Source organism: Phalacrocorax carbo, chromosome 2 (genome assembly GCF_963921805.1).
Source record: "Phalacrocorax carbo chromosome 2, bPhaCar2.1, whole genome shotgun sequence".
Lineage (NCBI taxonomy): Eukaryota > Metazoa > Chordata > Aves > Suliformes > Phalacrocoracidae > Phalacrocorax > Phalacrocorax carbo.
This window is the reverse complement of record NC_087514.1, coordinates 119663505-119678291: the sequence shown is the minus strand read 5'-3', so window position 1 is coordinate 119678291 and position 14787 is coordinate 119663505. Positions and strand designations below refer to the sequence as shown.

General features: G+C 38.2%; 1 protein-coding gene across 1 annotated transcript in view; it reads right to left on the bottom strand.

Annotated features, from left to right (window-relative positions):
* Positions 1-135: 135 nt before the first annotated feature.
* SACM1L (SAC1 like phosphatidylinositide phosphatase) overlaps positions 136-14787 on the bottom strand; it is a 32959-nt gene continuing 18307 nt past the window's right edge. Inside the window, exons 7-20 of the mRNA XM_064444092.1 lie at positions 14269-14302; positions 11420-11521; positions 10547-10632; positions 10297-10383; positions 9766-9834; positions 9590-9669; positions 7530-7628; positions 4782-4920; positions 4489-4558; positions 4331-4403; positions 3799-3892; positions 3622-3714; positions 2887-2944; positions 136-2214 (exon numbers count right to left, since the gene is read on the bottom strand). Coding sequence (XP_064300162.1) covers positions 2078-2214; positions 2887-2944; positions 3622-3714; positions 3799-3892; positions 4331-4403; positions 4489-4558; positions 4782-4920; positions 7530-7628; positions 9590-9669; positions 9766-9834; positions 10297-10383; positions 10547-10632; positions 11420-11521; positions 14269-14302 — 1221 coding nt within the window. The 3' untranslated portion in view covers positions 136-2077. The remainder of the gene's footprint in view (positions 2215-2886; positions 2945-3621; positions 3715-3798; positions 3893-4330; positions 4404-4488; positions 4559-4781; positions 4921-7529; positions 7629-9589; positions 9670-9765; positions 9835-10296; positions 10384-10546; positions 10633-11419; positions 11522-14268; positions 14303-14787) is intronic.

Sequence of the window (14787 nt, the reverse complement as noted above, 5' to 3'; positions counted from 1 at the left end):
TTAAAGCACAGAATAGCAAGATCATCACTGGCAATGAGCAGAGACAAAACCAAAGCATCTTAGGAGCAGTTTCTCTCCAAGGAACAGTTTGGAGCAGGCTTCTTCCAAAGCGTAAAATACACCAGACTGTAGATCTAGAAAATTTGAACATTTTATTGTCATGTATGAGTACACCATTTGTGATTTCAGAAATACATACTCTTTGCAAAGCACTGAGATACAGGTGCCTTCCAACTTCTAAAACCTACGTCTTACAAACCTTTTTTTTTTTTTCCAAGTTTGAAAACTTGTTGTAGCAAAGACCAAAGATGCAGAGATTTAGTTCTAGATGGCAAGACGACCAAAGTGAGTTTCAAATGCCACCTGCCAGTGAGCCACCAAAACCATTACTTTCAAACACTGAGTCAACGACGTTCTTGTATTTTGTGCCCGTAATGGAGTTCACCTTTGAAAATTTTAAGTTAGAGGATTTTCCAGTTAACTGTCAACTGGTATTTCCATTACAGCATCTAGAAGCAAACAGACACTCTGCAAATACTAGTGCTTATGAACAAGTTATGCTTACACAAAACCCAGAGAGGCCTCCAGAAACATTCAAGGTTAAAATGAGCAATTAACAGTTGCAAAAATCTGTACATGTTCTCAGCCGTAACACAAGGAAACACTGGAGTACCAGTGTTTTGTGTTCTGGCTTCAATAGTGACAACAGTGCTAGTCCTAGTATTCTACATGTTCCTCTCTTCCCCCCATTTAAATTTTATAATCACAATCTGAATATACAGCTGTACTTACAGGAAATATTAAACAATGCACAGCGCCTTAAGCAAGTTCCATGTCTGGTTTTGAACAAACCATATAAAATAAATGACAAAATAGTTTAAAATTGGTCCTTGATTAGGATTACTTTTTTTTTTTACAGCTTGGAAGCACTAAATTTAAAGACACACATTTATTGTTAACCAGCACAAATTGTTCTGTAGCTTTTTTTCAATTATTTTTTTTTTTTTTTAAAGAGTGTTACAGTATCATGCATGAAAAGCAAGCTGCTGCTTCCAAGTGCAAACATGGAGTTTAGACTGAACACTTTCTCCTCAGGCTGTTATTCCATCTTTCATAAATTATTTCCACATAACCAAGAACAGAAGCAGCTGACTAGCAAAACAATATGAAGTTCACCTTTTACATTGTGACCCATTCTTAAAGTAACGGAATACTTTGGACCTTTAGCATAAGGAAGGTTCAATAAACACCGCAAAGGATTTTTACATTCTTTGATTTAATTTACATCTTTAGAAAAAAAAATCCTATATTTTAACTTGTTAACTAATGAATCATCATCTGGAGACTGTAGTATTGAAACAGTGCAAGTAATTTGCAACTTCAGGAACATCCAATTACACTGTCCTTTCACCCAAACAATGATTAGTAGAATATTGCATCAGTCCTACATAAACAAGACAGGACAAAAAGCTCATTTAAGAGCATTAGGATTCAAAAATCTTTTATATTTAGTGAAAAGAATCCACACAAATATGCACAAAGGACTCCTTAACATGGACTTTATCACAACAAATGTAATCCAGCTGTAAGTCTTGTAACTAAACTTTTTATTGGTATGAAGCCATATTCAGAGACCACAAGTAAAAGCTCCATTACTAGTGCTTCAACATCTGGGTTTTTTGACACATGAACAGCAACAGCTCTCCCCTGTCAAGCCAGAGGCCAAAAATTCAGCTGAAACAGCCCAGGTTGACTTTGAGCTTCAGCAGTCCATTTATGCCCTAAGACATTCCAGACACCAAAATGCTGGCTTTCATCTTTGCATTACCTCAGGAAGAGTGGAGCCCCCTCCACTAATGCAATATTCCAAAGACCATTGCAACCAAGACTGTCGAGTCAGGTCTCAGTTGAAAGCTACCACCAGCAAAGGACATCATCTTCTTTACCCCCCCACCCCCCATGCTGCCAAGGAAGAATGTTTAGAAGACCACTATTTGGTGTGGAAAGCAGGTCAGTAGAGACTCCAAGTGTGGCTTGAGGAATCCTCAGTACCAAGCCGCTTTCCACACACACAAATTCAGTCCATCTTCTCTTTCTGGACCAGCTTGGGTGCATCTACAAAATCCTTGCCATTGTAGAGGATGATAGCAAAAGTTCCAAAGCTTGCACTTCCCCAGAACAGCACATAGGCCAGTGTCTCAGTCCATGTATCACCTGTATCAGATAAACATTTCAGTTCATTATCTCAAATTACCTGAGAGGTATTTTAGTACAAAAGCAAAATATTTCAAGCCCTCCCTCAGAGATCTGCTGTCAAATGAAGTTAGAAGTCTGTTGTGGGTACTGGGATCTTTTCTATTTCCTTCCACAGTCTAGGAAGACTGTTTGCCACACAGTTCTTAACATTGTGAACAGACAGCTACAGAAGTCAGAGTCAAGACCTCTATCGGCACTAATATGAGAAAATTCAAGGCCAAAAGCAGAAGGCAAAAACCTTCACAACTCCCAGCACAGATTTAGATTAGGGGGACAGCCATCAGAACATGCCTATGCCTATACCTGACTTTACTGAACTGTCTTTCTGCCCCAAATTAGGTAGGTGTTCTTCTAGGGATTTATCCGGCCTATAATGAAGCTAGATGCAGCTAAATCTGGGGGCAATTAACTGCCTCTGCCCCTTAAGTGACTTCTGCAAAGAAGTTTTAACATTGTTTTTTACAGCACTTTAATGATATAGCACCAACCCTCCATCTCCAGAGCCATGCTCAAACACTTCCTGGTATGACTGAGAAGCAATTTTATACTGAACAGTTTCTGGTAACTATTTATAGTAAGTCCACACACAAGTAAGCTAGTTTTGTGAACATAAATTCAGCAGTGACTCACCAGCCATTAGCAAACAAATAATGCACATGGAGAAAGCAACCACCATAATAATAGGCAACTGGGGAAAGAGAAAAAAGAATAATCACTTGATATAGTAGCACATGTATTCTTTCATTTCCTTTCATATGGGCTGTACTGCAAAGCTATTTCCTTGCTTTGCAATAGAGTTGCTTTAATTGCTGATTCACCTGCTGTGAGGTACAACTACAATTTGATAGTTCCAAAATTTGGAAGAGTGTTCAATAACTAGGTTAAGGATTAAAATACACCTTGTATCTATTAAGAGAGGTTGAAGTTTGTGTTTTGTTTAAAAAATACACCAGCCACCAATTAAACCTATGATGTCCCCAAATCCCACAAAAATAGAAGGGGGAAAAAAAAAGGTTTTGTATTACAGGCAATGCTTCTGCATGAAGTATGAGATCTTCACAAGTTTCTTCTGCAGAAGGAAACAGTCATTGATGGTGACTAGTAGAATTTCTCCCTTTCCACTTGATGAAGCAGATTTAAAAAAAAAAACAGAGCAAGCAACAGATTTTTCAATACCTCAAGGACACTCCATTTTCTGTCAAGGGAACAGTCTGGGTTTAGTCCTATAAGCAGGTATCATAGAAACATAACCAGATTATAGGGATGCTTTATTACTAAATAGACACGTTCTGCTTAGTCATATGAAGCAGGTGACTAAAAGGTGGTCTGTGTTTCTCCAATCATTAATGAAGTCTGCATACTCACAGCTAAGAACTTCCAATCTTTTTTGACATGTAGAGGACTAGCAGGTTCTACTTCATCCACTGAATAATTTCCAAGAAAAAGATCAATTGCATCCTGGATGAGAAACAGAGAGCAAGAGTTAAAATGCACAGCAATGTTTATCACATACACTTCCCCAGAGTTGGAAGCCTAACTTACCTGTCTAAATCCATCAGAAAAGTTATTTTTGTAGTAACGTATTAATGAGTTCCAGCCATCCATTATTAAGCCCCACTGAGTTCTCTTCCCAGTTCTGCAAAAAGGTTTGAAAAATATTTAATAGATTTATAAATTCAGGAAGATAATTTCAGATTTAGTTTTCATTGTTCATATGCATACTGTGTTTAATGAATACCTGCATGTAAATCCATTTATCTAGTGCTGCCTCTGCATCATTGCCACACATGCTTGTAACAAAGTTTGAAAGTAAAATTACACTTCTCTCCATCCCGCAATATAAATGTGCCTTGCAGAGGCACATTTCCAGATAGCCTTTTAGTCCTTTCATAAAACACAGTGAAGAACTACATTCTTCTGTAGATTTTAGCCTGACATTTTACCAGTTGAACCACTGTAAAACTCATTAAGTTGGGGCTTACACCATTAATTACCTCCTCAGATATCAAGACTTAAATAAAATCCCAAACATGCCCCAAAACCCAGAAGACCTTTACGAGAAAGGCTGACTTGCCTTGTGTAATCTGTCTTTAAGGCACCAGTTCCAGCATATTGTTTGGCACAAGCATTAGCATTATCAGCCCATGCTGTGAATAGGAAAACATTAAGAAAGATTAAGGAAGTTATGTACTCTGTTTGCAGAAAACTGTTTGAACTCTATAAACAGCCTACCATTTTTGTAGATTTTCTCAAAGTCTGCTTGCTCTTCAATTCTCTGTCCAACATGCAGAACACCTAGCCTCTAAAACAAAAAACATTGAGGCTCACTAGTAGCTTGCTAGAAAAATTAGTATTTGCTTTCAGAAAAAGCTATGTTTTTAAACTAGTCTGGCCAAAGCATTTCAAGTAAGTGGTACACTAACTCAAGTGTGCAAGCTGTTATTTAAGTGTTAAAATTACATTTCCATTCCAAACGGAAAACTTCTCTCTTCTTCCAGCTTGTTAAACAAGAATAAAGTATTTACCTGAAGCTGGGCTTGAAGAGATCGGCGTGCTAACAAGCTCTGAATCACATTAGTCCGATCAAGGCAATCCATGCAGTTACTGCGGAATATTCCTTCCTGCTGAGTCACAATTTTACCATCGGAATCAACTAGAAAATAACTAACACATACAATCCACCTAAGTATTTACAGGTAACGGTCCATATAAACAACACATTTTCAGAAGTAAATATTCTAGCAAGGAAAACACAGTTGTCTTGAGCATACAAGGAGTTCTTAGCCATTTCTTTGAACTTTGATGCCTCCCTGAATTCTTCCCCTCCCACGCTGAAAAACAGCATCAATATATGAAGATAGAATAATCTCAGGGCAGTGTCCACGCTTAGCATTTAGACAGCCAACCAGCAATATTGATTTATATGCCACTGGAAAGAGCAGCTTCTGGTGCAAAACCAGTGACTTGTATTTTTTTTTTTCCCAGTTATTATAGGGTCCTAGCTCCACAGATATCAAGATCATTAGCAGAGCGTAACAGCAGAAGTAACTGGTTATCTATATACCTGGCCACCTGGTTCAATCCAGTCACCACTGCATGGAGTCATATAAGCTGCAAGGCACACTTCTTCCAGGAAAGTATTCAAATTCAAGGCTGCTACTGAAAATCTGCTACTGTCACTCTTCTTTCCATACATGAACACCTGCAGGAACCAATGTTCCCTCTTGCAACTGCATATGCTAATTGTTACCTCAGCCTTTTTCCTCAACTAAACCAGGTGTTTCTAGTGATTGATAATGAACAGATCATTTTAAATACTGACTTGCATGCAAGTATTCTGACAGCTGAGCTGGTAAAACCAATGCACCAGTCAAGTTATCAGTTGGACTGTGAATAGGACAGAGCTATACTTGTCCTTCTGCCACAGCATTAAACTCCTAGTTGCCTAAAGATTCACAGATCATACTCTGTAGAATAAGTTACTCTATTATGTAATTATGAACTCTGAATGTGGACTAGCATGTGATCCACTATTACTGTACAACATTTTAAGATTATAAAGCCTTAGAGTCATGCAATACTAAAATCAAGAGCCTTAGAGGCATATGCATTTACTTTGCTCAACCTTGTGTTAACAAGACTCATTTTTGTCATTCTTGAAGAACTAGTTTTGTTAAACCAAGTTTTACATTGTTATATGATGGAGACAGTAACACCTGTGAAATCTATTTTCCCCCTTCTCTCCCCAAGCTTTGCTGAGAACTGATATTAGGATTAGTGTAGTTGAAGAGTAGACATTTCTGGTTCATAAGATAGTTTGAGTGCTGCATCTCCTATAATTGCTTTTAAAAAATTAAAAATAAACAAGCAAAACAGAAATCCAAACCCCACCCCTGCCCCAGCCAAAACTCAGCAAGCCAGCTCTCCTTTCTGACAATCTTTCACAACTGGATTTAACCTGCAGAAAACAGATATTTACCTCCCTCAGGTTGCAGAACTATTTTCTAAGAATATCAGAACTCAGACTTTTCTGTTCTTAAACAATAGTCACTCTAGACAAAGCAAAGCAAAGTAAAGCCAACCTAATATTGAAAAAAAGCCTTCTTTTTTGTATCTTGTTTTAGAGACACATGGCTCCTGCACTTTTGTTTTTCCCTTCATTTCAAGGAAACCTGGTTCTTTTGTAAGCCTCCAATGTCAGGTGACAAGAAACAAGTTATGTGATTCAGTATTCACTCTAGGAATAAAGGATACTTGCTGCACAGGCAACCTACATGCTTATTTCTGCTTATTTCTCCTTATTTGAAGTGCTCAAAAAGCAAGTTTACTCTTCAGGTGTTCTTTCAGCATTTTTTTTTTGGTGGTGGGCAGAATATTCACTATCATCTGATTAATTTATACTGTTCCCACAACCTTCATTCCAGGCAAGATAGTTCATTCATGAGACTCCCGTTCTAGTCTGCAGCTCACCTCTTTTTTAGGTTAGAATATACCACTGCCAGTTTTGTAGCGTTTTAGCTGATCTACTTTGTGCTTTAGGAACAGGAAGGAAGCAATCAGAAAAGCAGAACAAAGTAAACCACTTCTCTAACAATCTACTTGTCTACAAGTAACAAAGACCAAGAAGTGCCTAAAACACCACAACTGTCGGACTAAACAAAGATTGAAGTTGATTTGTACGCGTAGGCTACTTTTATATGATGAAACAAAATGAGAACTTGCCTCCTTGTGGGTTACTTACATTAGCAAGGCTAACAATCAGTGCCAGTGCCAAGGTTTGGTGCCACAAACAACGTGTGTTACAGAAAACACAAAGAGAGCAGGTCCCTGCCGAAGAAGCACTAAGCAGTTGACACTATGTAGCAGAACAGTTTGCAGTCCACAACACATGGAATTACTCTTCAATAAAAAAATATCACCTAAGGACACCTTTTTAAATAGCTTTAGTTATATTCGTGTTCATTTCTTTGTCTAACCTTTTACCTGAAAGTACAAAGGCAGCTCCTGAGTCACAATGCAGGGTTGCTACAATTCTCAGAACCATTTTATTGGGACATAAAAAGGGCTCTACGTGTTACCCACTACCAGGTCTGTAACCTTGCACATGGTATCAACAAGAGATCAAAGATGAGGAAGCACTAATGCAATGAATGCATCTTCTTTGTAGACAATTACAGGTCTGTTTTACTGTGTCTTAACTGGAGACAACAGAAGCTATGACAAAGTGGTCTCATTTTAACAGTACAGAAGTAAAAAGAACTGCAGAGCCTTACCTAAACTCATCTTGCTGTTCTGCTAGTTGATCCATCAAAATCTGAAGTCTATCCCACCTCATCCGACTGCACTCTTTATGGAAGTCAAATGCTATGTATCTGTTCAGAGAGAGAAGCATCTTTTCAGATTTACATATGTACTGCAGTGAAGGTCTCAGAAAACCCCACAGGGAAAGTCTGACCTATAAAACAAGTAGTGACAGAGGATTTGTTTTTCTTTAGAGATGGCTTCCAGCAAGTATCTGAATTTTGTCAGTGCTCTGTAACCCTCCTGAGGCTGCAACCTTAGCATGCATGGTGACAGCATTTACATTTCTTTACAAGATGCCACTAGTCTGGGGAAGCACACATTCAGTTCCAAGTTACTCATTCTATGTTCTGGCTAGTATTTTTCCTCCAGAAAGTACATAAGGGATACGTATCTGATTTCATCTCTCTTCTTCCATAAGGATTCTTTTGCCCTCCTGTCTTTCAAGTAACTGCATTGGGAACTGCAGCTCACTTTGAAAGACAGCTGTTGAAATGCAACATTCCTTGCTGGCATGCAGCATAGTTCCCTTGATAGCTGTCTAGAAACCTGAGACAGATTCTGTTTAAACAGCTAACCTACTCTGTCATAAGAAAATTAAACAACTACTGACTTGGAACAAGACTTTAACAGCCAATTAATTTATGGTAATAAGTACTCTAGATGAGTGGTGTTTGATTCAACATTCTTATATACACGTTTGCTGTGAATTACAGGGCATTACATTCCTCAACTCAAGTATTCATAATCCAAAAGTTATTATTTGCCAAGTTTTCAAGACTAATTGCGTGAAGAGAGATGGTATATATACACTGCAGGCTCAAGTCTTAGTCTGGCAGGTAAACGCCACCAAAACTCATCAGAAAAGAAAAATTATTTTGGCAATGTTAGAAAATGGAGCTGCCAAGCACCACTCTGACATACACAGAACAAGCAGCATGTCTAAAACACTGACAAAATTTTACATCTTGATTTCCACCACATGATTTTATAGTAAAGATGCACAGAATTCCACAAGCTTTGTATAGCTAAGGTATCAATACTAGCCTAGGTGTGAGGGTGAGGAAAGAGCTCACCTTAGAAGTAGGGGTTTTTAATAAAAAAAAAATCCACACCCACACACCAATAACAACACACAAATGCACCCATAAGGGTAGTAAAAGCAGCACACAGTAAGACAGACGTCTTTAACTGCCCTAGTGAAGGCAGCAGCAGGGCATCACACAAGCAGAAAAAAGCTCGGAAAAAATTCAAAATATATCAGGATTTCTGCAGGCATCTTGATTATACTCTGCAATTCCTTAGTTACACTTAGACAGAAGTGAATCCTTATTAAAACAGGATGCCTCTTTGCTTACAGGTAGGATTTTGTCCTTTGACATACATGAGTAGCAACAATACTATACAGAAATTTCAAGGAAAAGATAGAGGTAAGCATCTGTGGGAGCTGGATGCTAGCCCACCCTCTAGAAGTTAGTGAAAGCAGGCAGACAGGTCGTAAAATTGTGTACTGCACTCAAGATTCCCACAAAGATGGAATTTCTCTTGTGATTAAAGCACATTCTCCACTGCTACACTGAGGTCCAGACATTTAAATTACATGTTCCCCTTACTGTTTCCTCCTTTATCTCAAGTTTGTTTTGCTTGCACTCAGCACTCCCTTACTAAGTTAGCAATGTAACGAAGCCCTTTTGCCAGAAGTTAGTTCTACAGGGTATGATTTCTTTTTCCTAAAACGCAGATGATCTCCACAGTTCTCATAGCATACTATTACCCCAATACTGGCATTACCATTGCCTCTGAGCTCCCTTCTTTATTCTGTCTCCTCTTTGTTCCATATTTGCTTCATAGTCTCACTTCTGCTTTGACTGTGAGCTCTGAGGTAGGGGCACTGGTCATATGCAAGTTACTTCATAAAATTCAAACAAATCAGACAGTTGGTAAAGGCCCCCAAAGAACTGATCACTCTGGGGGTCTCTGAGGCAATGCTCAACTTTTAAACACAGAACACATAATTTCACTTCACACGTACCTGACCATACCGTTTGCCATGCTGTTTACCATTTTTGCAAATGTTTGCTCGAGAGGCTTCTCTGAACCTTTTTGGTTAACCTGGGAGAAAGGAGGGAAAAAAAAAAAAGACAGTATTACTCAAAATGCTGCTTAAAAGAACAACAGCTTTTTCAGGAAGAAAAAGTGAAAGCATACCAAGTTGACAACCATTTGCTTTCCATAGCTAATTATTTGCGAGTCAAAATGTCGTTGGAAGCCATCCATCTAGAAGAGAAAGGAAGTGTGTTGACAGATGTATGCTACTATTAAGATCTGTCTGTGATTTACAAGAAATCTCTATAATTATCCTTTTGATGATACCACACAGGTAGTTTTATAACTTAGAGAACATTAAACACTTCTTTTGTGCTAATACATTTCTACTTTCATCCCCACAGTCCATTCAGCTCTCTACTAAACACACCACAGATAACAAGTATTATGCAGCAACTAAAACTGCTGCAAGCAAGAACCTAAAGAGGAATTACCCCCCCATTGATGTCTGGATTTTTTTCAGGCTTGAATTCTTCTTAAGGAGTACAAGGCTTCTTGCTATTACTTTTTAAACATAAAGCTTAATCCATTATTGCTAATTTTTATTCTTCTGATTACAGTTTGTTACTCTATCACACAAACATCAGCCCAGAAATACATCAAAACCCCAAGACACAACAAACACTCACATACATGATTTACTGACTTGCTGATCTGTGGCTTTGGTTTGTACTTGAGGTTTGGTCTTTGAGACCAGAAAAAAGGAATTGATCCACGGGTCTGCAAAAGAATGGGAAGAGTTTTAAACAACAACATTCACGAATCACTTGCCATTTAAAAATAAAGCAGATTGGTTTACTTTGTTTATTTGTGCGCATGCACATCTTTATATAATCTATATTTAGAAACATAGGCAGTGAGCAGTTCCTTACGCTGACTTTACCTGAACAAACGATGCTTTGCTCCCCTTGTAATGCACAATTTGTTCTGTTTCAACAAAGTTAGCAGCATGTCCTTCTGAATCAATACCTATGTAGGAGAAAGACCTCATTAACCAGCTCAGACTGGCTGCACAGCAGTGATAGTACATCAGCAAGCAGCTTCCTAGCCCTTCCCTTTTAGGCACTCACAGAAATCATGAAAATACCACAGAGCTGCCTGAGGATGGTAAATTAAATACACCTTTGGCAAAATTTTAACATGATCTGTACTAGATTTAACTCTAAAAAGTACAGTTGTGCTTACACATTTTAATATTTATAGTCCTAGAAATTAAGTAGTTTAATACGAAATAGAATACTAGTGCTTTGACACTGAAATAGTCACAATTCAGTGGCAATGGTACTGCAGAATCTGACCAATTTCTTCAAAAGCATATGTGTTGGTACTAAGAACAGAGAAAGTAATTTAAATCCATTTCCTTGTTCACTTTTTAACTTGAAACAATTAGAGAACACCACTATACAGGGCTCCCCTGCCAGCACCAATGATGCTCTTAGTTGAATTTACTCTTAGGACAAAAGGGCTATTACACACTTGCATTTAACGCCAATAAAAACAGTAAAGTGCTAAAATCCCCTACAAAACTTTCAGTTATCTCTACAAGGAATAAAGAAGAGTCAGTTTTAATAATACCAGAGTATGTTTCAGTTCATCATACAGGTTCCTAATATTTTCTTTGTAGAAAGGACCTCATGAGACAAACTATTATAAGCATTTTTTGTTCAAGTCACTATATCGCAATTAATCTTAAAGGTAAGTCATATGTATAGACAGAATTCACATTGTTTTAAAATAAATCAATTTGCTATTTTACCTCTTACATAGTAGCGTACACCAGCCCTGAAACAGCTTCTTCTGGAAACAAGCAGCCAGTCAAAACACTTGCCATTAATAGAACAAGAGTGCATAGTGATAACTAACGAATAACACTAAGGAAAAACACCCAAAATTTCATTGGGATATTTTTATGTATCAACAGGTAGGAAGCATCAAGGAACCAAGCAACCACATTCAGAGAAACTTGTAAATGTTTCTCACACAAATAACAGTTGAACATGAAACTTAAGCATAATTTAATATTAGGATTCAGTACACGCAGCACAAAACAACAGGCTATCGCTGATGTCACTGATGAACACATACCAAGTCTCCAGTGGGAGCCTCTTATGTAAGGCACATTAAAAACTGATGTAATTTTGAGAAAACGGGATTCTACAGAAGATTAATCTGGTCTTAGGGTCCTATGCATATCATTAAATGGACTGACTTCTGAAGTTCTATTCAGTGATACATCCATCTCAAACTTTATTAAGCTATCTTAACAGTTTCTTGCCCCTATTGATTTAAAGAAAAAAAAATACCTCTCCAAAACATTTTTCTAGGCTTTTAGAAGAGTGAATATCTTGGGCTGTTTACCTCGCACCTGTAAGTGCAACATAGATCACATTTACAGATGCCAGAACTAGCAGTAAGGTAGACTGGCTTTCAAATCCATGTCAAGAAAATGAACACATACATACCAGGTCTCCAGTAGGAGCCTCTTATGTAAGAACGCTCTCCTGCTCAGGCTGGACACCTGAAGTGGCAGATACACCATAATCTGGGACTAATCAACGAACAGGGGCCATAGACAACTAACTTCAGTTTGAGAGTCTTGTTCTGTGCTGCTTATAATTACTTTTATTTAGACTACAGGAAGCTATCAGGTCTAAGAGACCAGCATTCATCATAAATAACTTCTCCAGGTAGATTCACAGGCTTTCATCCTTTGCCCCTAAAAACTGAAACCTACAACTTTAAAGCAAGCAAAAGATCAAAATGGTCACTTTTTGCATTCTTTGAGGAATAGAGACACTTTGTCTTAAGGTTGCTAAAGTAAACAAGATGTATTTTCTTTTTAAAAATAGAACATTTTACAGTGATTCTGCATTCATGATTCAAATGGGACATAAAGCAGCTGTGTCACACGTGAGTACCTAAGCTATATTAAAGAGCACACTGACTGCATACATGGAACATCTTTATCTGTGCATTTGTGCTAATACTGTTTCTTAAAACTGAAAAAAAAACCCACAACAAATTGGCCCTACATGATCCAGGATGTTCTCACAACTCAAATTAGACTGTGAAAGAAGCCTATCCCTCTCCTTTCCTGGAAAATTACTGCCAGGTCCTACACCCTTTAATCCAACACTTGCACAACCAACAGCTTCCTGCAAAGAAAGGTTGCCTCTAAGCCTAGCTGTTTTGTAAGAGTCAGCCCATTTTCTGTCTGCAACCTCTGTCCTACCTTAAATGGCAACTTGCTATTGGCTACTTTTCACACACACAAAAAAGGAAAAGACGTAGTTTATTGTTCTTTAGAAAGTTGTGGGTTTTTTTGAAGGAAAATATTAAACTAGTTTAGGCTTTAGGTGATCAAACACTCCATTACCCAAGACCGACCATTATTTTTCATCACTGCAAGACTAGAGCCCCAGTCAGATAGCTGAACAAAATATATTTAGGTTTATATTGGGGGTAAGATCTGTGATTTTATTGAAATAACTGCTAGTGGTGCTGTAACAGTTCTGCTTAAGGCTCTTCATAGCATTTCCATCACTACAAATCCTGTTTCTTTGAATCCCTCTGTTCTCTAAGGTGTCCAGTTAGAATTACAGCAAAGCATACATTACTTATGCTAGTTATTTATGTAGCGAAAATAGGACAGAGGAAGGTGTTAATTGCAGTCTGCCAACTGCTAATTGCAATCCACCCAGACTCTTCCACCCAGGACCTGGAGGATAAGGATTGGGTTGTTCTGACAGTTCCCTTTTGCTATCTTTCCTTGCCTCTCCACCTACTCCCACAACATTTTTCCATTAAATGAAGTCACAGGAAAGGAGGACTAGAGATCTGCCAGCTGCTAACAGCCCTACCAGAACAATCAAGCCATTCTGGGAGCTGTTCCCTACACACACCTGAGGGGCCTTTGCAATGGAGGAACTAAGGAGAATGTGGCATGAGTTGCTCTGTCCAGCCTTGCCAGTCCTTCTCGTACTGCCAGTACAGAGGGACCTGACACTCATTGTTGACCACACACTGCATGAGGAACACTGCCTTCAGAAAGCAGTAGGCTTACTCACAGCATACACCCCTTCTCAAAAATAAACTCAGGACTGTTTTGCTAAAAAGGCTGTTACCCAAAGTGTTGGTACAGGAAAAGCAGCTGGCTAGAAGCATCCCAGGAGCCTTCAGTAGAGCTCCTTATCCTTATTCATCAACAGGAACATCGATAAGCACTCCAAGTCAAAACCGTTCTCCCTTATTTAAAATCCAAAATAAATGCTAAGTGAAGGTATCCTTGTAGCAAGATAAAAAGTACTAAGGCTAATGTGAGAGCATTTGCCATGTTCATCTTAACCTTCATTCCCATTGAAAGACAGGTATGCAAGTCATGCCCATAAAATTAAATACATTAAGCCTTAAAAGCAGAATATTCAAGTGAATTAACATACGAGTGGGCTATCAAACAATATGTAATGCTCATATCTAAAACTACAGCTTATTTCTGACACTTTTCTGTTATAGTTGCCAACATAGCTAACAGAGCAAAATGGTTGCTGATGTGGCTGCTGTGAGACTACGATATTCAGCACTGAGCTTTACAACATAAAAGGATACATCCGTGCATCACAGGCATAGCAAACCTATGGATCTGAAACACACACACAATATACATTAAAAAAATATTAAACACTAGCAGCCAACAGAGATAAGCGAGTGACTATGCTTTGTCTAGGATTTTTTTTTATAGTTTATACTTTATATCCTTTATTGTGTTTAGGGTGCAGTAATTCTTTCTGAGAAAAACATTCAAAGAAAACAGCAACATATGTAACCCTTATTAGCAGCAAGGAAAAAGTGAAAGTCTAATCTTAATTAAGTGACCCTGACAAAAAAAACATACTGCTCTGTCCTCCTATACATGGCATTTACTCTTCTACAAACATGCCCAGTATAAAGCAGTACACACTGAAAACCTTTTGATATGGTATTTGTACCTCCACAGTAGTATGTAAGCAGAGACAGTAGTAAACAACACAGGGCTTCAGCAAGGAATAATTCTATGTGATTAATACTTGAAATGCTTGTCCCAGTGTTTTTCCCATCCTGATGCTCCTAAATAACTTGGTCTCAAAA